Raw genomic sequence first — 23,874 nt, forward strand, 5'->3', positions numbered from 1 at the left:
TGAATGCGCCTTTCAGGCGAGACTTCACACGCGTTCCGCGGCCACGAGGAAGTCGTCGTGCATTGTTATACGACGAAGCTCAGCCGACAACACGACCACAAGGCACGAAGTCACCGGCGCGACACTTACTTACCCTCTCCATGGCGTGCACGGGTGTGTATGTGGATACGCAGGTGCCAGGTGGGAGCCGTTGCGAGGAACGATGGCTTTCTTTTGAGGAAAGGGACAATGCCACGTGACGTTCATTCCGTTGCCTTGAACCCACAAAGCGACCTGTTCCTTGTGGGTAACGTCGACGCCACAACGCGTGACCTTTATCAAATGAGGATGTGCGTTAATTCAAATGTTGTCAGAATGTTACTTAAACTATAAAACGAAATGAAAAATGTTTTTTTAAATGCCACCAGCTAAGACCCGCTGAGCGAGATAACTCTTTTTTCAGAAGCGACCTGGCCACAAATGATAGCTCAACGGAAGTGTTTTATTACATGGAAATGTATAGCAGCCAAACACTCTAAACGCGTGTTGATTCTAAATGTGTGTGTGGGGGGGAACCGGAGGACCCGGAGAAAAATCCACACGACCACGGGGAGAGAGACACCGCAAACTCCAAATATACAGCAGGCGTCAGCGTCTGGATCGAAAATGCCTTAATATGTAGAGGACCACAGAGCATGGGGCGGCGGGGGGGGAGATTAACGCCAGATAATCGCCTGGCTGTCTTCCCACTTGTCTGTGGTTGTTCCTCGTGCATCTGATCGTTCTCGTCGAGTGAGCGTTACAATTTGAAATCATTATTAAACGGACTGTAATCCGGTTCTCGCTTGTGTACTCGCCAGGTCTCTCCCTCGTGGAACTCAGCTCCCCCTTGAAAGTGAGACCTGCAGTCCCCATGAAGGAACGATGGCCGGTGGTCGATACTAACGACGGAGTCGTAGCCAAAGGAGGGAAACTCGTCTAAGAGATAGAGTCGATTTCGATATAATTTATTTCAGCAGCAAAGGCCTAATAAGCGTTTCGGTTCTGTGCTATGAGCATACTGCGGAGCACATCCACTTGCAAGAGATGGAGCGATGAAATCACCGCTCGCGTGGAGGAGGAGCTAAGACGGATGGTCGAATCTGGGGGAATCATGGGAGATGTGGTAACGGCTTGCAGAGGCCTTCATCCAGCAGTAGATCGATCATGGCTTACGGTGGTTATGACAGTGGCGATGGTTATGAGAGTGGAGGCTGGTGGCTCGAATGTCTGTTGGGGCGGTGTCGTTCAGTGATGAAGGACAGAGACTCTGTGACCTCGCTCTCACTGTCCCTCGTGTCGTGCCTGGCTCTCTCGTCGAGAGCGCATCCACCGCAGAAACGCAGCGATGAAATCAGCTCACACGTGAAAGAGCCGGGTGCGTCGTAGCATTGAAAGGCCTGTGATGCGGATGCCTTCATCGAGCAGTGGATAGATCGTGGTTGATGAGAGCGAAAAGTGTCCGAGTAACTCCCTTTGTCACAACAATAAGTCACCACGCATGTAATTAACACCGCCTTATAACACACAAGATAGCATGCAAGTGTAGGCTAACGTTTCGGGCAATGGTCCTTCTTCGGAATCTGTACTTAGTTGCCATCGGTTGAGGACAGGAGTTAGGAAGTGAGTTCCTTCTAAATCAGTGGACCTCCTTTACAACCTGGGGTGCACGCACCCCTTGGGGGTGCGTGATGCCCTTTCTGGGGGTGCGAGACGTGGCCAGATTTGTTTTTATCGAAACACAAATTAAGCATGGGCACGTAAGCACAACGACTTTGTTTCATCAATCCTATGTATTTATTCACATTATATTTTTTTACGATTGAGTACCAAATGGGTGCAAGGCTGCGGTACAGATTAAGAACAACTGATCTAGTTTAATATTGCTTGATTAAAGTGAGACACAAGCCAAATATATACAACGTTAACAGCTCTTATCTTGTAGCTACATGCTTTGGATTGTGTGTCCCGCACGGTCTGTCCCGCACGCGGAATGCCAAACCCCAAGGGAAATGTTGTCAAAGAAAAACAAATACCCCCAGAGTACTAAAATCGCATGTACACATCAATCGCTGCCCTCTACGGTACAAAAAAAAACTCTTGCCAGGGCCCTTTCTGAAAAAGTCACGAGACTCAGCTTGGCTATCCTCAGTAAACAATCGTAGTAGTGGAGTAATAAATAATAATCACCATCATCCTTGGGATTCCTAAAGTTCACCGTTAGTTCCGAAGGCTCAGGGATAGCAATATGAGCCATCGTTGGCATCCCTGGGATTTCCATGTCAACATCCGGGGGAGGAGGAGGGGATTCACCGAGCATGTGGGCACAAGTGATGAGAAGAGCGACGGCGTTGTTTGTTAAGGCGTGGGGGATTTACAGGGACGGCACCAACCTTCCTGAGATCATCGCACTGCAATGCTGTGATCTCGGCTTATACAAGGACAAAGAGGCCCCGTATAGATTTGACATAATATATATTTTTAAACGTTTTCTTTAGCTCTTTCTCAGAAGCGACCTGGCCTCAAATGATAGATCAACGATGTGGCGTATCACGTGGACATGTATAGCCGCCAGATCCTCTGAACGCACGTTGATTCTAAACGTGGAGGGAAAACCCGGTGGACTCGGGAGAAAATCCACGAAACCACGGTGGAGAGAGAGACGCAAAAACTCCAAATATACAGGCGTCAGGGTCGGGACCAGGCGAGGGAGTTAACGTCTTGCCACCTTGGCGAAAGTATGCATACCATACTTTCGGGGGGGGGGGGGGGTGTTAGCGAGCGCCAATGAAAACCAACATGGGACACTGAATGAGGAATCGGCTGGTGTGGTCAGAAGACCGGTCGCCTTTGTGTCCCCAAAGCGCCGATGTTTACATTCCGCACCAGGGACTCACTTAAAGCCGTGCCGACATTTGGGAGGCGCAGGACTGCCTCAGATCATCGGCACTGGTGTTGGCCGTGAGCGGGAATCAAACCCGGGTCGCCAGGTTCGTAGCGCCCCCCCCCCCACCGCATTCACACACCCCTCCCCCGCCGCCCACACACACACCCCACCCGCACACACACACACCCCACCCACACACCCGTCCCACACCGCACACACACACACCCCTCCTCCGCCGCACACACACACCCCTTCCACACCGCACACACACACCACACACACACCGCACACACACACACCCCTCCCACACCGCACACACACACCACACACACACCCCTCCCCCACACACACACCCCTCCCCCACCACACCCCCTCCCCCACCGCACACACACCCCCCTCCCCCACCGCACACACACCCCCCTCCCCCACCGCACACTCACCCACCCCTTCCACACCGCACACACACACCCCTCCCACACCGCACACACACCCCTCCCACACCGCACACACACCCCTTCCACACCGCACACACACCCCTTCCACACCGCACACACACACCACACACACCGCACGCACGCACACACACACACCCCTCCCCCACCGCACACACACCCCCCTCCCCCACCGCACACACACACACCCCTTCCACACCGCACACACACACACCCCTTCCACACCGCACACACATACAGCACACACCGCACGCACACACCACACACACCCCCCTCCCCCACCACAAACACACCCCTCCCACACCGCATACACAAACACCCCACCACACACCCCCCTCCCCCACCACACACCCACACCCCCCTCCTCCACCGCACCCACCCCCCTCCCCCACCACACACCCCCCCTCCCCCACCGCACACACACACCCCCTCCCCCACCGCACACACACACCCCCCTCCCCCACCGCACACACACACCACACACACACCGCACGCACACACACACCACACACACCCCCTTCCCCCACCGCACACCCACAGGTATCTGGGAGTGACGCGCCACTGGAAATCCCCGACTGAAGCAGCTGCGATGCGGAGTCCAGAAGCCTCGCGGCACGGTGACATGAATGGCATGTAATATTATGTAATATTAGCCCCCTCCCCCGTGTCTCTCTGTGTCTCCGAGGGTGCCTGTCGGTGTCTGTGTATCTCTCTACTGGACATTCGTGAAAAATACAACTTTATAGCTCATCGGGTTCCGCCAGTAAAAATAGGGATTCTGATTCTCTCCGTGTCGATGTTCAGTTGCTGTTCCTCTGAATGCGTTTCTCCCTGTGCGGCTCACGTTCCTTTACTGTCTGCCTGCCTCCGTGTCTCTCGCCGTGTCTGTGTGTGTGTGTTTGGACACGTGCCTCTCTGTTCCCTCTCGATGTCCCCGTGTCCGCCTCTGCGTCTCCCAGTGCGCCTTTCAGTCTCCTGCACACAAACAACACATTCCTGTTTACGCCACGAATGTCCGCCACCTTAAAGAACAAAGAATAACCCCCCCCCCCCCTGTGTAAGCCACTCGCACAAAGACAAAGAATACCCCCCCCCCCAGTATAGGCTCCACAGACTGTTTGGGCAAGTGCTGCTAGCGAGCACCTATGAAGGCCGGCACAGAACATGCGGGGATGGGTAGATGTTCCGGCCGCCTTTGTCTCCCAAGTGGCGATGTTTACACACGGCACCACCAGGTACTCATTTTGAGGCTGAGTCGACCTATGGGAGGCCCAGAACTGTTTCAGATAATCGTCACTGGTGTTGGCCGTGAGCGCAGCGCAGCGCCCTAACCGCTGCACTCAAGCTCCCCACTCCATCCCAAAGACAAAGATCCCCGATATAACCTTTATCAGACTGTTGGGGGCTGTCAGCGAGCACCCATGAAGACCGCACAACGCGGGTGGTGATTTGAGAACCCGGCCGCCTTTGTTTCCCCGGTGCTTATGTACACGCACTGCACAAAGGCCTAATTTAAAGCTGAGTCGACCTAGAGGAGGCCCAATACCATCTCTGATATCCCTCGCCATCACTGTTGGCAGTGGAGTGAAAATCAAACCGAGGATTGCCAGATATGTAGCGCGGTGCGCTAACCACTGCGCCACCGCTCCACTCAATACACATAGATGTCCAAAATACAGGTGTTTTTTTGGGGTTCCATCGCGTAAATATAAATGTGTCGTAAGGAAGCCGACATGTGAAACTGACACATACATGTGACATTCTTAACATACACGTGCGCAACGACACATGTATGCACACAGATAGTATATGCTCAAATGACAAAGATCCCCCGAATAGCCTTTACAGACTGTTGGGGCAAGTGCTGTTAGCGAGCACCTATGAAAGCCGAAACGGCGCACGAGAGAGTGGGTGGCCAACACCACGCACGACCGCCTTTGTCTCGCGAGTGGGGATGTTTAGACAAGGCGCCAGGCACTCAAATATTTGAGGCTGAATCGACCTAGGGGAGGCCCAGGACCGGTTCAGATAATCGTCACTGGGGTTGGTCGTGATCGGGGAATCGAACTCGCGTGGCCGGGTTTGTAGGTCAGCGAGTTAACCGCTGCACCACCGCTCCCCACACACTCAGACGTCACACAATGTTCCGAACGGAATGTCTTCTCGTACATGCACACGTATTCGGTAATTTTTGAAAAAAAATATTTTCGGGTTTAAACTTTGAATTCGCCACACACGGCACAGCCAATTAGTCCACGTGTCGGTATAACAACACTGGAGTGGCTTTACTGGAACTCAGCTATGACTATTCGTGGATTTAAGTAATTGATTAATCTATCGATTAATGATCGGTTTCCCGACGAAATGGGATAACACGAAAACCATTGGTGGTAGTGTCGGTGGGGGGGGGGGTAAGTCTCACCTCAATCCGTGCTTAAGTGTGCCGCTGGACGGGCGGCTGAAAGCTGGATTCGAACCCATACCCTCCAAGGTCAGTGTCTCCGACTCGGAATTCCATTCGAGTCGTTGCGCGCCTATTCGGCACTGTACAAATAGTGCAGTTATCCAATTAAAGATACCCCATACAAAATAATTAAGATAAATTGCAGAGGAGATTAAACATGAAAAACACAATTTGTGACGTTACCGACACTTTTCACTCCTCTCGTTGTTTATTTGTTGTAACTTTCCGACGTCCGTGAAGAAAGAGCTTCATGGCTCATGGGATTGCTCCTGGATAAGTAAAGATTCCGATTGTGTTTGAAAGCCTCTCTACGCGTCTCCAACCAATCTAAACGTAACCTTGCCCTGCGTTCTCCCGATGAATCAGGCGCACTCGTGCCACGTATTTTACATCACAAGTTGGAGGCGCGTCTTTTAAATTCGGCAGATGTTGTGCGTGTGTTATCACAATGGATTAACTTTACTGATGCCGGGCACACGTTTAGGCTGGGTATTCGTTTTCGACGGATATTATAATCCGGAGAACACGGTAAATATAAAATAAAACAAATCACGAAACGTCGTGATTTGTTTGATTTTAGTTTATTTCTAACTACGTGACTTTACCCAAAGAACCAAAGAGTACGGTAAATATTATATTTTTGGGAGACAACTGATATTTTCTCCCAAGCGCCGTGACTTAATTTCTCTCGATGGTGACCGTGTGTTTATGGTCAGTGTGTGTTTAACCTTTTCAAGGGGGTTTCACGGTAAACCCCCCAGCATACCAATCGCGAGTTTGTATCGCTACGTCAGTAGAAGCTAAAAAAAATGGAAAGGTGTTGAAAAAAAAGAAAACATGTTGAAACATGCCTGCAATTGCACTGCCCTGAGCAAGCCGTTGCGGATCAGGGGACAGGCAAGCAGCGGCGGCGACTGGCGGCTCGAAATTTAGTGGAGCCATCGCAGTCAAGCCGAGTGCGTTGCTGGCCGCCTATCCGCGCGCAAATTTTATTCGAGAAATCCGGAGCTTAATTTCAGCGGGAACGGTCCGCGAACGCTGTTCTCGGGGCTTATTTTTTGCCACGACACGTTTGTCTCACGGTGCTTTGTCCTCGTGATGCTGCAGTGGTGTGGCATAGTTAGTGCCGAGCGTTACCTGACACCTTTAAGGAGGGTACTAAATAAAGGGATGTTATGGATGGGCATGCCTTGTACTCCAGTGGAAGTGCCTTATGCCGATAATCCCCGCTTTAAATCCAACCTAGAAATGCTACGAAGAATAATTGAGTGGCAAATTAAGCCCCTGGTAATTTTTCGCAACCTCTGGGCATTGTCGTGGTTGGCACGTTGGGCTCGCGATCCGGAGATCTCCCGGCGCGGCAGCTGGGACAATGGGCAACGTTTTTGAAGCAGCTCTGCCTCTGGCTACCGAGCAGTATCAGTGGGTGCACCGCAGTCGATCGGCAGGTCGCGTGAGGTGGCGTAAATTGTGGGTACTCTCACCCCTTGAAAGATGTTGGATCAGTGTGGAAGAGTAGACCAAATTGCCCTCGAGATGGGGCGTTCGCCCTAGCGCTCGATCGAGTAGAGAGAGATCTTTCCGCCAGCAGCGGCGTAAGAAGCATCTCGTGGGGCTTGACGGAGCCCTTCATCCAGTAGCGGATAGATCATAGCCGCTGCTTATAATCACCGTCAGCCCCAAATGATCGATATGAATCGATGAAAAAGCCAGGCGCTGTGCGAGGGGCGGTGATGTCCCGCGCGGCTTAGCTCTGAGTCACACATTGTGTTCCACATTCCTGCGCGATGCAGTGACTCGACATAATGGGGTCCGGAATGTCCTTCAGGGTCACCAACTACCCCACCCACCCACCCCGACCTCCACCCACTGCTCATGCGGCGCCGGCGTCGCCCCACCAAACTTTTTAGACACCAGAAAATACTGCAGGTTGCTTCGCCCCCACCCCTCTCCTCATCGGGAGGGGCCCCTAGAGGCCATGAGGAGGCCGTGATGGCGTGGAGGAGGCCGTGATGGCGTGGAGGAGGCCGTGATACACTCACTCATTTTACACTGACTCATTCACACATCATACACTCACTCACACAACCAATGACCCATTCACTCATCATACACTAATTCACTCATCATACACTCACTTATCATACACTGATTCACTCATCATATACTCACCCATCATACACTCACTTATCATACACTGATTCACTCATCATATACTCACTCATCATACGCTGACTCACTCACACATCATACACTCACTACCACTGACTCACTCACACATCATACACTGGGAGTGTTATGCTGACAGATATGGCAGCAAGTTTGGTCGTACATGTTATGTATATCGTTTATTGTTAAATTTCAATCACAGTTCCTATGATTGCTGTTGTTAAATTGTTTTTATAGCTTTATTTTGGTGATTTCGAAAACATATGGTTCAGCCATGTTTCTTGCGGAAGTGCGGAGTTGGCCTGATAACTTTAATCTAAATTATTCTAATCTAAATTGTCTTATGGTTGTTATTGTTTGTCTTGCATCACACTGGGATGTTTGCACACAGCGCTGTAATACGGTGGTTTTTTTGTGGAAGATTTGCTGGTTTATCCAGGATGTTTTTGTTACGCGTCGTCGCTTTAGGATGTTCTCTGTTCATATTTTGTTTGTTGTGGTTGCACCAGACTCAAGAGCCGCATGGCTCACAGGGCCATACCTAATAAATGAAACTTGAAACTTGCACGCTCCTGTGCCCTTGCTCCGGTGTCTCGCATATCACGATCACATGCATCCGTACCCCGGCACCCACCTCCGACTAGCGCGGTCGGCTACGTACGGTGCGAAAGAAGTTCAGCAAACATACATGCAGTATATGCACCGTCGAGGATGTGCCGTCGCATGTTTCGTGTTACTGTCTCGCTTGCAATGGTTCAACTCTGCTTCGTTTGGAGAGCGCCACGGTGGCGAGAGTATTTGGATACCGCTGTACATTTCCACGTGATGATGAGCCACTTCGTCGAGCTGGCATTTGTGGGCAGGTCGCTTATGAAAAAAATATATGTAGCTCAGTGGGCCCTAGCTGGTAAAATAAAAAAATAAAAATTGTAATTAGTATTGTCCCTTTCGTACGGTCTCGTTTATACCGCCTCGTTTGTAATGGCAAAGGCCGTATTACCGTCTTGGCTGTACTCCCTCGTTTTGTCTCTACTGTTTGTGCTGTCCAGTCTCGCGACTGTCTCCTTTGTACTTGCGTCACGTCTTGTGTTTCCTCTCTCATCCATAACGTCTGGCGCAATAACACAATACACGTGAAGGGGAAAAAAGAATACTGTCGCACTTTTACATTCATCCCAGTCTCGCGGGTCGCAGGCCCGACTCAAGGGCATCGTGGCGGGTGCGGCGTGGGGAGATATTTTGATCACTTTGTGAGCAATTCGGGTGCAATACCTGTCACGTGCATTGAGCAACTTGTTTTTGTCGGCGCTTGCGAGAGCCTTGCATCATAACGAGCTGCAACAGCGGTGTAATGGGTCAGCGTTATAATGCAGAGGTCACCGATTCGATTAAAAATTTCCGGCGGGGAAGTTGAAACAATGGGAAAGTTTCTCCCCCCCCCTCCCCCATCTCACCGCCCTCCCCCCGCCTTTGTCCACCCAGTAGGTAGGAGACAAGGGTCCACCACGGTCGGATGGCAGGTTACGTGTGGGGTGGGGTATGATGTGGGTACACCCACCTCTAGCAAAACGTCTGCACGGCATGAACGAGTCGTCCCCAAATACCCTCGACAGCTTCCTCCACCGAAGGTCCTTCCTGCTGCGTCTTTACCACACAGCTCTATCTAAACTGGACTCTTTATCACTAGCAGAGCTTTTTTTTTTAAATACACAATAATGATGAACTCAAAATAAAAACAAGTCCAGCCAAAATCAATCGGCCAATGGATGAAGGCATTCCCGCTCCACGTCGGTTATGGAGAGTTGTGACCAAACTGCGCCACGCTGGTCAGTGTGGGGTTGTGAGTGCTGCGAGAAAATACCGTATGCGGAAGCATATGAGTACAGCACAACAGATGTTGCAGCACTGTGCTCTGCTGCCCACAACGCAGCCCCGCATCGTTTAACGCCCGTTACGCACGGTGGTCGCTGATCCAAGCCATATTCAGGCTCATACCAGCTTAGCCACCCAGTACTGGACTGACGAGAACGGAGAAATTTGATTCAAAGGTGTCCCATGGTTGAAGGCATTATTGCTGATCTAATCGCGTTTCCAAACAACCTATCGCAGCAGACATGCTGTAGCGCAGGGGTTCCCCAACCCCCGGGCCGCGAATCGGTACCGGTCCGTGGCCTGCTAGGAACTGGGCCACACAGCAGGAGGTGAGAGCGGTGAGTCCGCACGTGGCCCGCCCCCATTATTTTATTATTTACCACTTCCATCCGCGCCTCTTTACCGCACTGCGCACTTGTCTCAGTTACAGTTTTGGTAAGCCCACAAGCTAACCCCTAGCAGCCAAAATTAGTAAAAACAAGCGTCGCTGGAGAGCTTCTTTGAAAAGGGGGAAAGAGCCAATGATGAACCCCCCCCGGTTCATGAAAAAATTGTCTTCCACGAAACCGGTCCCTGGTGTCAACAAGGTTGGGGACCGCTGCTGTAACGGACACTCTCCTAACCAACACGCCGAGGCTGGGCAGGGTTCAAATCCGTACATTTTCCACCTCCGTAACATACACAGCTCCCTCCTTCATCCACAGCTCTCTCATCTCGTACTCCCTCCGAGGTGCTCTCTTATCCTCCCACCGGTCCCCTCTTCCATTCCCTCCCCCTTCACCTCATCCCTGTCAACTCGTTCCCAGACACCCAGCACGGATTGTCCCACAGCGGAGTTGCTCCCGGTCAAGTAGGTGCGGGGATTTAGGTCAACACATTGTGGGGACCGTTATGAAAGGACCGTTACAATGCCATAAAATCATAACGACCAGCAACACAACAACGAGAACTTTCAACGAACACCAACGAGAACACGCAGAACAACACCAACCTCAAGAACAGCCGCAGAACCTCTCGACAACTTTAAATATTGCTACCGCGGCTTCTGAAGATGAAGTTCCTGCCCTCTTTCACACATCTCCCAGTATTAACCCGAAACAAAATTGGGAAGAAACTACTCGACAAGACGAATGTCATCAAAGTTGCATATAGATCCACTAACGTGGCCAGGGCAGCCCACCTTGGTCCACCAACGAGATAACTTTCCCCACATCAGAGAAGGGTTGGGTAGGGTAAATGGCCACATTTGTTTGTGTCGCGTTGCTTACAGAAATGATGTCATCAGGCTGAGGTGCAGTTTGGCGCCCTCTATGGTCCAGTTGCACCTGGTTGTTAGGTGTTTGCAGCTCAACAGACAACCACGAGTGAGCAACAGCACGAGAAGGCCTCTGACCGCACCCTACCTACTCTATACAGTGTATGGGGAACCCGTGCTTTTCACAACGAATTCAATTTGAACTTACGTGTAATGAGGGGCCGTCCATAAATGACGTCACGAGATTTTGGACGATTTTTTACCCCCCTCCCCCTCGTCACACGGCGTCACAAAAAGTCAGACCCCCCCCCCAGGTGCGTGACGTAATTTATGGACGGCCCCTGAGTCCACCAGACGAAGATTGAGAGACGACGCAACTCTTCTTCATTTTCCGCACCACGCCACTCCGGATCCCACCAGGAAGCGCCCCGGTCGCCCCGCCTCTTCCGGTGACGTCACAACACTCTCTCCTCCTGGGCATTCTCTCCCTCTCTCCCCCTGCCGCCTCTTTCCTTTGTGACGTCATCTGTAACAGTAACCTGGAATCCCGTGGGTATTTCTACCCCCAGATCGCGTACGTATTAGCACAACATATGTACATGATCTATTTTTAAAAATATATATTATTTTATTACCTATCCTATACTTTACACTCCTATCGGTTATTATTATTTGTTATTATTGTAACTTTATGACCCGCCCCTACTGGGCATATGTGAAAAAGAGCTTTGCAGCTTATCTGATTTCTCCAGGATAAATATTCTGCTTCTGAATCCTCATAAATCGGAGAATCAAGAACTGAAAGGGTCTTCAAAAACATGACAGTGTTTGCCATGTCTATGCCTTTAAATTGGGAGAGAAAAAATATCGACAACTCCAAAGTCGACGTTCCCTTGAGGGTGGAGGACGATTTTAGAGCACTGTGGGACAATGTGTTCGCACCCCTACGCCAGGGACGTGCGGTCAGGGGAGGCAGGAGAGGCAGAGCCTCACCTGTCATACTCCAATGAAAATAGCTGTTACGAAAAGTAAAAAATAATAAACTAAAAAATTTTGATTTTTCCACTGATCTGTGTTATAAATGTAATTTCTGTACGATTCCAATCATTTTTAGAGTCAAAATCGCCAAATTTGGGGAGCTCCGCTGCAAATACAGGAAGAGACGAGAGGTGAGGCAGCGACGAGTTAAGCCTCCCCTCTGATTGCGCAACCCCTCAGTAACTGGATGGAGCGCGGGCAATAAGCGCGTGCCTGTTAGTATCTCAGTATATCACCAATGTAATGTTTGTAGACCCCTTCATTTCATATCCTCGCCTTCCATACTCCAGGTAACTTATTTCACGTATGTGTATAAATATATTTAGGCTCGCTGGTCTCGTCATGAAGCTGCAATGAAAAAGCACCAGGGGAGGCAGCTATCACACGCCCACCTTCGTGAGACCACGCCCCCCCCCCTCAGCGTGTAAATCTGGCTGATACCAGCCAGTGCCTCCCCAGCCATTGACCTCTCACCGCACGTCACTGCCCTACGCATACAGCCACACCCTGCTCCACCACACCTCTCTGCTTGCGTAACGATCCATTCGGTGCAATGGCAACCCATGCCTGTGTGCTTGCGTATTGTCTCCGTGCACCTGCGGCTCTGTGTATCTGTTTCCGTGTCCCCCGTGTGTGTGTCTCTGTATTTGTATGCCTCGGTCTGTGTCGGTGTGTGCGTGTGGAGAGCGCTAGCGTAGCAGTTAGCGGCGCGGTGCCACGAATCCGGCGACCTGAGTTTGATTCCCGCTCACGGCCAACACCGGTGACGATTATCTGACCCAGTCCTGGGCCTCCCCTAGGTCGTCTCGGTCTCAAATCAGTACCTGGTGCAGTGATGTAAACAGCAGCACTGAGGAGATAAAGGCGGCCGGGCGTGGTGTAAGCCACCCACCCCCTCGTGTGCCGTTCTGCTCTTCATATATGTCCTCGCACTTACAGCACTTGTGTAATGACAGGGTGCCACCTATCGTCCTGGAAGGGTAATCACGGGTATGGGCAAGGTTACGTAACAACTAATCAGAAGGGGGGCGTGTCTGGGTTACAGGTAAAAGGTGAGGTTAGTCGGGAAGCTCCGGGAACCTGCTCGAAGGTTCTGGAAAGGGGCGTGGCAAGAGGCGGGGCCTGGCCACGCCGAGAGGTATATAAGGGGGATGGAACCAGAGGTTCAGGGTTGTCGCGGCGAGGTCCCGGGTCCTGCTCGCCGTCATCTCGCTCCGTCGTCCAGCCGCATGGAAGATCCTCCGCACGGCTCCGATCGCCGTCATTGTCACACCAGTCAGCCAGCGGTGTGGTTGGATGTAGGCGATGGGACTATGTAGAGAGGTCGCCTGTGCGTAGCTAAAGTAGACACGTGTATATATAACCCTGTGTTGTGCCCAGTGATAGGAGACGTGTATATATGCATCGGCCTGCATTGTGCCTAGTGTGAGAATAAATAAGGAGCCCTCTAACACGACGCGTCTCGGTAGTCACTCATGACACGCGTGTGTATGTAGAGCTTCCTTCGCACAGTACGTAGCCACCCGTGCTAATCGGTGGTGTGGGGCGGGAGGGAGGTCCAAAACACTAAACACAAACAGCAGTTCGAAAGGAATTAGTTTGCAATCTAGATTATTTAAAAGCGCATAGCTCCAGTGGGTTCCTTATAGTATTTGCTCTACCACGCTGTGAAGGCTGTGGGGGGGGGGGCTACTAGGGGGTGTGGGGGCTGTTCTTTTAAGGCAGGGGTGGGGAACCTTTTTTCTGCCAAGGGCCATTTGGATATTTATAACACCATTCGCGGGCCATACAAAATGATCAACTTAAAAATTAGCCTGTTATATTTGGTCAAACATTTAATTAACTCACCCCTAATGCGATGGCTGGAACTGCTTCTCTTTGGCGAGGCGTGTGATGATGTTAGCTGGTATTGATGATGTTGCTACTTGCAACTGCTTTTCGCTCCCAGATTTATTGAATTTCGAGTCCCGCCTGTGGTTGCCTTGGCAAGGCCAGAGACCAAATGATTTTGCGGGCCTTATACGGCCCGCCGGCCGGACGTTCCCCACCCCTCTTTGAAGGGCACAGGAAGGGGGCGGGGTGGTCGCGTCACCTTAGGAATGCGGATTCGGTCGTGCGAGTCGAGGTCACGTGCGGGGGAATCACCGAGCGCGTGTTCGCGCGCACCACGTGAGGCGCGCGCACATGCTGTGCGCGCGCCTCACGTGAGCACAGCCACGTGTCTACCGCACCTATCAATTTTCCCATCGGCATCAGGGCCCCTGATTTCTCACGGTATACTTTCGGGGACCACCACAACTCTACGGACACCGCCTCCTCTCTCTCTGGTAGAGTTGGGGGGGATGGGGGGGCGGCTTCAGGACGACCGTAATTCCTTTCAGGACAATACAATGACTGTGGAGGCATTATGTTGAGTTTTGGTCAGGGCAGCACGGCAATAAGGGATGATAACCGATGAACGCAGATGGAGCGATAAGATCAGAGCTCATGGGCAGAAAAAGCTCGGCGACTTTTTGGCATCGCAGCCATGATTGAAGGGAGGACTTCAGCCAGAAATGGATAGGTCATAGCTGATGACGTATTTGTGGACTTCGATTCGCTCTAAATTGGTGAGGAGTTTTGAACGTGTATCCGTTTTATGCAACTTTTATTCATATGTTTCAACAGTCGACACGTAACCATCCGTGACAATTACAAAAATACATATTTTACATTCCAAAAAAAGTCAAGCATGCACACGTCATGTGACGCGTGTGCACATGAAGCTCTTATACAGGGCACCGTGATGTAAAGTTTAAAAATACTCTTACTATAAAAATACTGTGCTGTCAACAAAAATGTGGAGGGACAGCATTAACCAGTCCCCCAGTATTAGACATTAGCGGTACATTACGTTCTGCTCCAGAAATGTTTCTCTCAAAATCTTAGCAACGAAATATTGTTGTTATTTTTGTTTACATCAACACTTTTCTGGGAACTACTTTGACAAACCGTATCCTAGTTTATCCTTTTTGGTCCTTATTTTGTCCATATTTTTTGTTGTATAAAACTCTCATTGGATTGATTATAAGTATATAGGATGCAATAAACATAGTGATGGAATAATAAAAAAAAGGAATTACCCTTTCTGGCAATAAAACGGGATGGGAGGTGTTAAGAGGTTTAAACACCAAATGGACCCCTATTGCAAAGGTATCCAATCTGCATTAACCACACATACTTGCGGTTAACCTTCAAACAAATATACTTCGGTAATGTATGCATTGCCCTTGAAACTGATTGGCCTATACAACAACATGGATTCTTATGATAGGTGTATCACATACTCGAGTTTCAGTGCCTTCTAATATTTCCTAACTCCCAAGCCATCAGAGTAACATTCTGGAAAACATCGAGTGCCCTGGTTGTGGGAGAGACTGAATACTGCTGAAATATTTCCATTCTCTCTTCACGTGAATCACATCCTTGTCATCGACGAACCTTCTTCAAATCGGGGATTTTTGTAACATATTAGATGGCACGGTGGTCGCTGTTCGTAACTACACCGCACTCTTCTGCACCTTATAGCGGGGCAAATTGTCTGAAATGTTCAGCGATTAAGGTTTCAGTCGTGAGGAAGTGTTTGTTAATAATGTAGGCTTATTAAAGTTATTCACTGTTGTGCTGTCCCCAAAGCAGTTTGTGGCATGCGGTAACCTTAATGTGTGTCCTCTGTTACAAGCTATGCCTCAATTTACGGAATGTAATTAAATGAATCACACCTCATCATCACCACTCGTCGTGTAATTATTGAACCCTCTCCAGTTTATTTTATTCATGTGATGAGTGTTCTATATTGGATCATTTAGAGGGCTTCAATCGACGGGCTTGAAAAAACTCCGGCTACAGCTTATAAAACTGTCATCTCTTTCCCAAAATTGTTTTTGTGCAGTTTGCCCTTCTGGCGTCATGTCATGGGATGAAGTGTCAATTCCCAGATTGTCGGAGAACAGAGCACCATCCTGTGTTAGAGAACGGCCCACAGAAGCATGTCACGCGGAACGACTGCCAGGAGCCACAGCTTCCCTACAAGCATGGCGATCAAACTAATATTTTAAATTCTGAGAGACCCAGAATTATTCGACAAATCAACTTTAAGATGGCAATTTTTGTGCAGTCATTGGAAACCGGGCCAGGACCGTCAACTCACTGAACTTAAGAACCAAATTTAATCATGGTTGGGCAGCTGACAACATGGATTTAACTGCAACATCTCTTTCGTTGCTATATCAATGTTTCTGAGCCCTGAGCCACTTTCAGTGGAAGACCTCCTCAAACTTGGTTTTTTGACTACATGACCATTTAAAAGGCCCTTCCCATCTTGTTCGACCACGTTCAGTCCACCGTTTTTCTTCGTAACGATGAACCGTGTATTCTCACCGACCCTCCAGGTGATGTCCTGCTTGCGCAAACCCGGAGCAGCAGCTTCTTCACGTGCTTCTCCATCCTCCTCCCCTGCTTCATCTTCTTCCCTTGCTTCCCGCGCCCGTTTCGCTGCTGCCCCACATTGCCTACGGCACTGAGCAGCAGCTTCCGGATGTAGGTGGTCACCTCTGGCTTGTGGTCGGCCAGGCACGACGGAACCAGGTGACGAACACTGTCCACGAATCGTAGGGTCGCGGCGTCGCATGGGCCCTCTGGCTGGGGCGGCAGATTAAGCAACGACGATGGAGGCTTGGCACCATCGTCCCCTGCGGAAGGATGAGAGATGTAAAGCGTGTTGTTCCGCCGTCAACTGTTGTTCTGCCGTCAACTGTTGTTCCGCCATGAACTGTTCTGCTTTTGATTTAAAGCTTTCGTGACTGCAGTAATTCATATTCTTAGCTCTTTCGGTAAAGTCACGTTGAAGGGAAACAATAAAATAATAAAATATATATAGCAATAAAAAAATTACACCGCTTAAAAATAAATAAATTAATGCGAACCGACACACCTGATGACAACCGTTTGTGTTATGGTCGAAACGTCGTGATAATTTTTATTGTTTTATATATATTTTATTATTTTATTGTTTCCCTTCAACGTCACTTTACCGAAAGAGCTAAGAATATGTTCTGCTGTCAACTGTTGTTCTGCCGTCAACTGTTGTTCTGGATAACCCTTCACAAGATGGACTTTTTTTACTTATTTCGTACCGCACGTAGCCAACTGTGCTAATTGGAGGTGTGGGGTCGTGTCAACTTGCAGCCAGGCAACCGAGTCCGTCCGGGTTGGCAACTCAAAAAATATTTCCATACTTGGCAAGACCGTGTCAGCATACCTCTCGCTATACTACCGGTCAGTCATGTGCCATCCCGTGGAATTTAGCGTCTCATTGAAATGGAAAATGTTTCTATCGTTTCCTACTTCTGCAATGGGAGAATGAACTGGCAACTTCTGCATCATTGCATTAGATCAGATTGTGAACGTGTGTCCAACCCGGAGCACTCTCTTAAGCCAGTAGCTGAATCTCCGACTATGCCATTGATCTACGGTTGCCGCTCAAATCATACGTCCGTACGAAAAAAGTGAGCGAGAGAGCAGTCATCACGAGCAGCTCACCTGCCGGCCTCGTGTCCCCATGCTCGCGACTCCGCGCGGACGCCCGTCGCTTGTGGCAGGACCAGCAGAGTGCGTTGTGCGTGGAGGCCCCGGGCAGCAGCTCCACGGAGCCCAGGCTGGAGCAGTTTGTGTGCGGGCGGCACGTGGCGTCCGCCGACACCTCGGGGGAGAAGAATCCCCGAGGACACGGGGCGCATTGCGTGTCTTCGTGCGGGGATCCTGCGGAACACGGAGATGCGCGACGAGAAGAGTGTGAGACGGGGGGCACGGGCAGACACAGAGAGAGAGAAAGATGTAGAGATGCGTAGAGAGAGGGGGAGAGAGATGAGCGAATAGGCATAGATTAGAGCTGGGAGATAGCTAGGCGATAGGAAAGTGGAGCTAAGATGCCCCGACTGGACGAGCACTGGTGATGGGGCATAGTAAATACATTTACGAATGAATGATCATCAAACGAATGCACGTAGGAACCAATTTCTGAGTGGGGTAGAAAGCTCGTGCCGTGCACGAGGAAGCTCCGTCCCGATGGGCACTGGTGATTGGACCAAACAGAACAAATTAAACAATGCGCAAATGATTTCACCTCTGCACGAATTAATGGGTAATTTGCACTCGTGCCTTTAGCGAGGACATCTTAGCCGTGAATGCACGAGCCGTTTGATATGCAGAACGAGTTACTACAATGGAATGAAGAATGCATGAATGGGGAGTATGGGCGTTCGTGCCTTTTGTTGCCCCTTGTCCGTCGCAGGGATTTGGTGCCGGGGGAGGTCACGCGGAACGAATTGCCATCGATTACATTAATTGAATGAGATGCAATAATTGAGTAGCGTCTTGGTACGAGTGAATCGATCGCCGAATGAATCGCAACAAACACACGTGGCGCGCGCGCGCGTGCGTGCTTGCCTTTGGTGACGACGCCGTGCCCGGCCGCGCAGCTGCTGTGCCGCACGCAGAACTCGTTAAGCAGGAAGGTGCCCGGCTCGCACTCGCACACGCGGTCGTGCGTGGGGCTGCACTCCTCCGCGAGCCGCTGCCCCTCCTTGCACGGCGGGCCGCAGTAGCGACACCGGTCCAGGGAGTTCGAGAACTGCGTGTAGTGGCGCGGCGGGCACGGCGTGCAACGCGCCTCCACGTCGGCCGCGTCCGCCAGGAGGAGCTGCTGCTGCTGCCCCTGCTGGCCCTGCTGCTCCTCGCTGGCCTTCGTGGAACACGGAACCGAGACGTGGTGGCCCGGGGGACACAGCCGGCACGGCTGGGATGGGGAAGGCATCTTCGCGCCGTCTGCCGACACCGTCGACGCCGCTAACGCCACCGTCATCACCACCAGCGTTACCGTCGTCGTCGACATTGCTATCGCGATGACGGTGGACATCGTCGTCATCATCTTCATTGTCGCTGGCGTAGCCCCGATGCGATCTGCGAAGGGGGCGGGGGGGTGTGGGAGGAGTTCGCACGTCTGTGTTTAAGCGCAGGTGAGAAATGTCGTTGCGTAGCGTTACATCGTTGGTGCGTCGTCACGCGACCGGTGAGAGGTGGCGATGGATCGGGGAGGTCTCCATTTCCACGGAGGATCGAGCGTGGCTGACGACAACGACGATTATTTTGAGATCAGCAGGGGGGTATCGCCGAACATTCGATCGGCACCAGTGTGATCGCCACAATTATTCGGCAGGCGCAACGAAACGAAGGGAAAACTACCGAGTTCAAACGCGAGTTCACAGACAATGGGGATTAACAATGAAACAAATGATCCATTCTTCTGGAATATGCTCGACACAATCGGATCGTGGTGGTGGTGGTGGGGAGGACGGGGGTGTTGGGACATCGGGGGGGGGAGAGGGGATACGATACGGGGAATGTTGGGTGGAGTGTGAAGTTGCATGCTGAGTGGATGATCATGGCACCACCACAGTGCCACATCCTGCCGCACAGACTTATCAGCAGGGGACTCGAGCCAAGCCAGGGGGTGGGTGTAGTGACCTACTTCGGCGTTCCTCGGCGAACCGCTAAAATCTCACATTCCAATCATTGGTCCCACTCTTTTATCACTTGAACGATTATTGTTGATTTCTCAAGAAGTGCTACTCGTTTTATCGACCCCCCCCCCCAGTGGGGGGTGGTGTGAAGGCCGAGTCGACTCGACTCATATTAACCGCGGCAGGGAGTCCAACTCGGGTCGCCGCTGTCTGCGGTCACGCACTGCGCGCGCTGCAGCCGCACGCTCGATGTGCCCCGAGACAAAGACCCCCCCCCCCCCCGTCTCGCCTGTGACCGGACTGTTGGGGCAAGCGCTGTGAGCGAGCAGCACCTACGGAAGGCCGGCACGACACGACGAGGGGGGGGGGGGTGGCCAACACCACGCCCGGCCGCCTTTGTCTCCCCCGGTGGCGACGTTTACACGCCGCACCAGATACTCATTTGAGGCCGAGACGACCGAGGGGAGGCCCAGGACATGCACACCCACAGTCGCACGCCCTCGCAATGAAAGCATCTAAGTGATCCCACGCAAAACGAAGATTTCCCTATGGAGCTTTACAGACGTGTAAGGGGGGGAGGTGCAAGAGCTGTTGGCGAACACCTGCATACCTTCACATACTGGACGTACATGTACGCATACGTACATGCATGCTTACACACTCGTGCTCAATTCTCGCGGATACACGAAGACACTCACGTGCGCATATACACACACACACTCGTATACTGTAGACACATAAACAAATACACGCGCACAGTGAGATCACTCACACAAAGACAAAGATTCCCCCCCCCCCGTATAGTCTCCACAGACTATTGGGGCAAGTGCTGCTAGCGAGCACCTATGAAGGCCGGCACAGAACAAGCGGGGATGGGTAGACGCCCGGCCGCCTTTGTCTCCCAAGTGACGATGTTTACCCACGGCACCACCAGGTGCTCATTTTGAGGCTGAGTCGACCTAGGGGAGGCCCAGGAAAGTTTCAGATAATCGTCACCGGTGTTGGCGGTGAGCGTCGCGCAGCGCCCTAACCGCCGCACTCAAGCTCCCCACTCAATCCCAAATATCCCCCGTACAGCCTTGAGCAGACTGTTGGGGCAAGTGCTGCTGGCCAGCACCTGTGAAGGCCGGAAAGGTGCACGAGAAGGGGGTGGGTGGCCAGCACCACGACCGCCCGACCACCTTTGTCTACACACCACACGAGGAGCTCATTTGAGGCTGAATGGACCCAGGAGACGGCCAGGAACGGTTCAAACAATCGTCACTGGTTGCGTGTTGGCCGTGAGCGAGAATCGAACTCGGGCCGGCCGGGTTCGTAGCGTAGCGAACCGCAACAGATCCACACTCACATCCCAAAGGCGCACGACCAACGCACGGAACGGCACGCCCACTGCTCCGTCTTCGTCGCGTCCGTCTCTTACCGGCGCGAAGGCGATGCCGGCCCCGGTCAACTTTGAAGTCACCCTTGGCTGTGCCGCTCGCTTCTCGCAAGCAGCAGCGAGGCAGCCGGCTCATTTATACGAACGAGTATGACCAACCTCCGCGCCCACCGCCGTAACAGCAGCCCCAAAGGGCGTGGGCGGCAGCGACGCGCGCGCGTTTGTGTGTTTGTGTGTGTGGGGGATCGGGGGTAGGGGGGCGTCTGTGTGTCAAACACGTGGCGGCGGGGTCCGGTTCACCTGCCGTGGAGAAGGATGTCTGCTCGTGGTGGACGGCTGGGTTGCTGTGAAGCTGTATGTGGATCAATCTTGATTTCAAGCTTCCGTGACTGCAGGAATCCATACTCGTTGGTTCTTTCGGTAAAGTCACGTAAGTAGAAAAAATAATAGATCACCGGTGATCACGTCAATAGATCACTGGTGATTATTTTTCTACCTACGTGACTTTACCGAAAGAACCAAAGAGTATGTCTGTATGTGGATGTATGGAGAACTTATTTTCGCGACCGACAGATGCTTCAAAGATTTGGACACGGCCCCCCAACCCCATTAACCAGGGCTGGTTTAAGGTTCTTGTAGGCTCTGGGCACTTCTATTTCGTTGTCCTTTTAGAGTTGGTACTGCTGCCCATGTTACATACTACCGCCGCTCTTACTCCGCTTGTTTCACGCATACTTCGTCCAGCCGCTGGACAGATGTCATTACTGATACGTTCATTATTTCGTCTGTGCCCTAATTCGATTGGAGCGCGTTGTGCGCCGCAGGGGGGGAAACCCAAGGTAAGCCGAAAAATATATATTTTTCGACAATTTTTTTACTATGATTGTCATCGGATGGCGCGGCTTTAAAAGGATGCAGTTCGTTTTCATCGATAACATTTTCAATGTTCTGACAGGACGACCACATCGCGAGCGCCATAATGCTTTACTTTTATTCAAGCTTAAATATTTGTTTGACTGTTATTCAAGAAAACATCTTGGTTACATCATACATACAAACAAAAAATTACATGTAATATTGCCACATCATGCTCCCTGGATAAAAACTCCCTTCACTCTGCTGTCCGGATATGAAACTGCCTCCCTGAACACATTGTCGGCAAAATCAACGATTCTGGTCTTCGGACATTCAAACGCCGGGCACGTGGACATCTCCTAACGTCACCACACGCCTTGTAGGGACTGAGTCTTTGATCTGCAGTGAACCCATGATTATGCCGATTAGATGTACTAATGATGTCTGATATGGCTATTGTTCACAATTGCACCCAATAAGAACAATGTACAGTGTGGAGAACTTCTTTTTTGCACCACAACAGAGGCTTCAAAGCTTTGAACACGGCCCTTATCAGCGAGCTGCTCCGACAAGGCGAGGATTCCCTCGACTGGGTCATGCAGCCCGCATGCCCAGCCACCGCGTGCCGAACCAAGCAGCTTCTCGTTAACTGGAATAGAGAAAGGTCTGAACGTCACCTAGGTTCGATTAAACATTCTATAAATATAGCACTCACCCCCGCCGGCTTCAGCAATCTGTACTGACCAGCGTGGTGAAATATGGGCAAACAACCCCTCTCGACCGACACGGGTGTAATGTAATGGCTCTACGCACTGAGATATCCGCCGGGTGGGTGGTAGGGTGAGTGGGTGGTAGGCTGCGTGGGTGGTAGGGTGAGTGGGTGGTAGGGTGAGTGAGTGGTTGACTGTTGTGCAGTCGTTAGCGCACTGTGCTACGAGCCAAGTTCTATTCCCGGCCACGGCAAACAGCAGTGGGCGACTAATATTTCAACTTCAGAATCTCTATTCAGACTGGAGGAATCCGATGAGCTACGAAGCGCTTTTTCACAGACGTCCAGTAGGGGCGGGTCAGCAAGTTACAACGACAAACAAGCGATATAAGCGCAATATATATTTAACGCAAGTCACGAAAATGAATCTCAAGTAAAACGTGCAAATTGCCCCTGCGGCTTCGATATGTAGACTTAAAAGGAGCACTGTACCTGGTACGTTGTGTCAATATCGCCATCAGCGAGGCAAACACCAGCCAGACCATTCCTGGTTTTCCTCTTCCTGCTGCAGTCGTTCTAGGGCTGCGAAGTGCTGTAGATCCTCGCCGCAAATCCGGGGACGATCCTGAACAGTAGTTCCCCACGAGTCGGTGTCGATGTTACGCTTCTGTCCCTGACACCGATTTGTCCGCTCACCTTTGTTGAGCGTACGGCTCGACTGAGGTGGGAGAATATCAAACTCGTCGCCTCGAAGCTCGCGGTGTTTGCTCGTGAGAGGACGTGAATGCTGGCGCGTCTGTCTGTCTGTCTTTCCGACTGGTTTCGAATGATCTTTCGCAGGCAACCATGACGGTGCATCTCCAAGGGTCTTGAGGTGACTCTTCGTGTTATACTGATCGCAGCTCAGCTCCGTACGGTATGGTGGGAGATCACTGTTTGATCAACCTGCATCGTCTTGGTTTCGGGATATGATGTTGCGTTTCTTCTAACACCAGTTTCTGGTGGATTTCTGCATTCTGTGAAAGGTTGCTTCCAAGGTACGAGAAATGTTCACCGTTCGTTCTCTAGTCTCACCATGAATCTGAATTGCCGATCCAGGGGACTGCTGAAGGATTACTTTTTGATGGAGGAAGTTAATCGTATGAGTGTTAAGCATCCGTCCCAATGGTTCATATTCTTTGGTAAATATGTCAAAAGGGCTGCCTACAAACCTTGTTT

The 23,874-nt window shown here is 51.2% G+C and overlaps 1 protein-coding gene across 1 annotated transcript; it reads right to left on the minus strand.

Annotated features, from left to right (window-relative positions):
* Positions 1 to 14,785: 14,785 nt before the first annotated feature.
* LOC116953153 (uncharacterized) lies at positions 14,786 to 21,302 on the minus strand. The gene is made up of 4 exons (XM_032973063.2): positions 21,135 to 21,302; positions 18,642 to 19,154; positions 17,736 to 17,954; positions 14,786 to 16,885 (listed from the first exon to the last, which is right to left on the minus strand). The coding sequence occupies exons 1-4, from the start codon at positions 21,226 to 21,228 to the stop codon at positions 16,530 to 16,532; spliced, it is 1,182 nt and encodes a 393-aa protein (XP_032828954.1). The 5' UTR covers positions 21,229 to 21,302; the 3' UTR covers positions 14,786 to 16,529.
* Positions 21,303 to 23,874: the final 2,572 nt, after the last annotated feature.

Source organism: Petromyzon marinus, chromosome 3 (assembly GCF_048934315.1).
Source record: "Petromyzon marinus isolate PM22_M1 ecotype Great Lakes invasive population chromosome 3, UKy_Petmar_22M1.pri1.0, whole genome shotgun sequence".
Classification (NCBI taxonomy): Eukaryota; Metazoa; Chordata; class Hyperoartia; order Petromyzontiformes; family Petromyzontidae; genus Petromyzon; species Petromyzon marinus.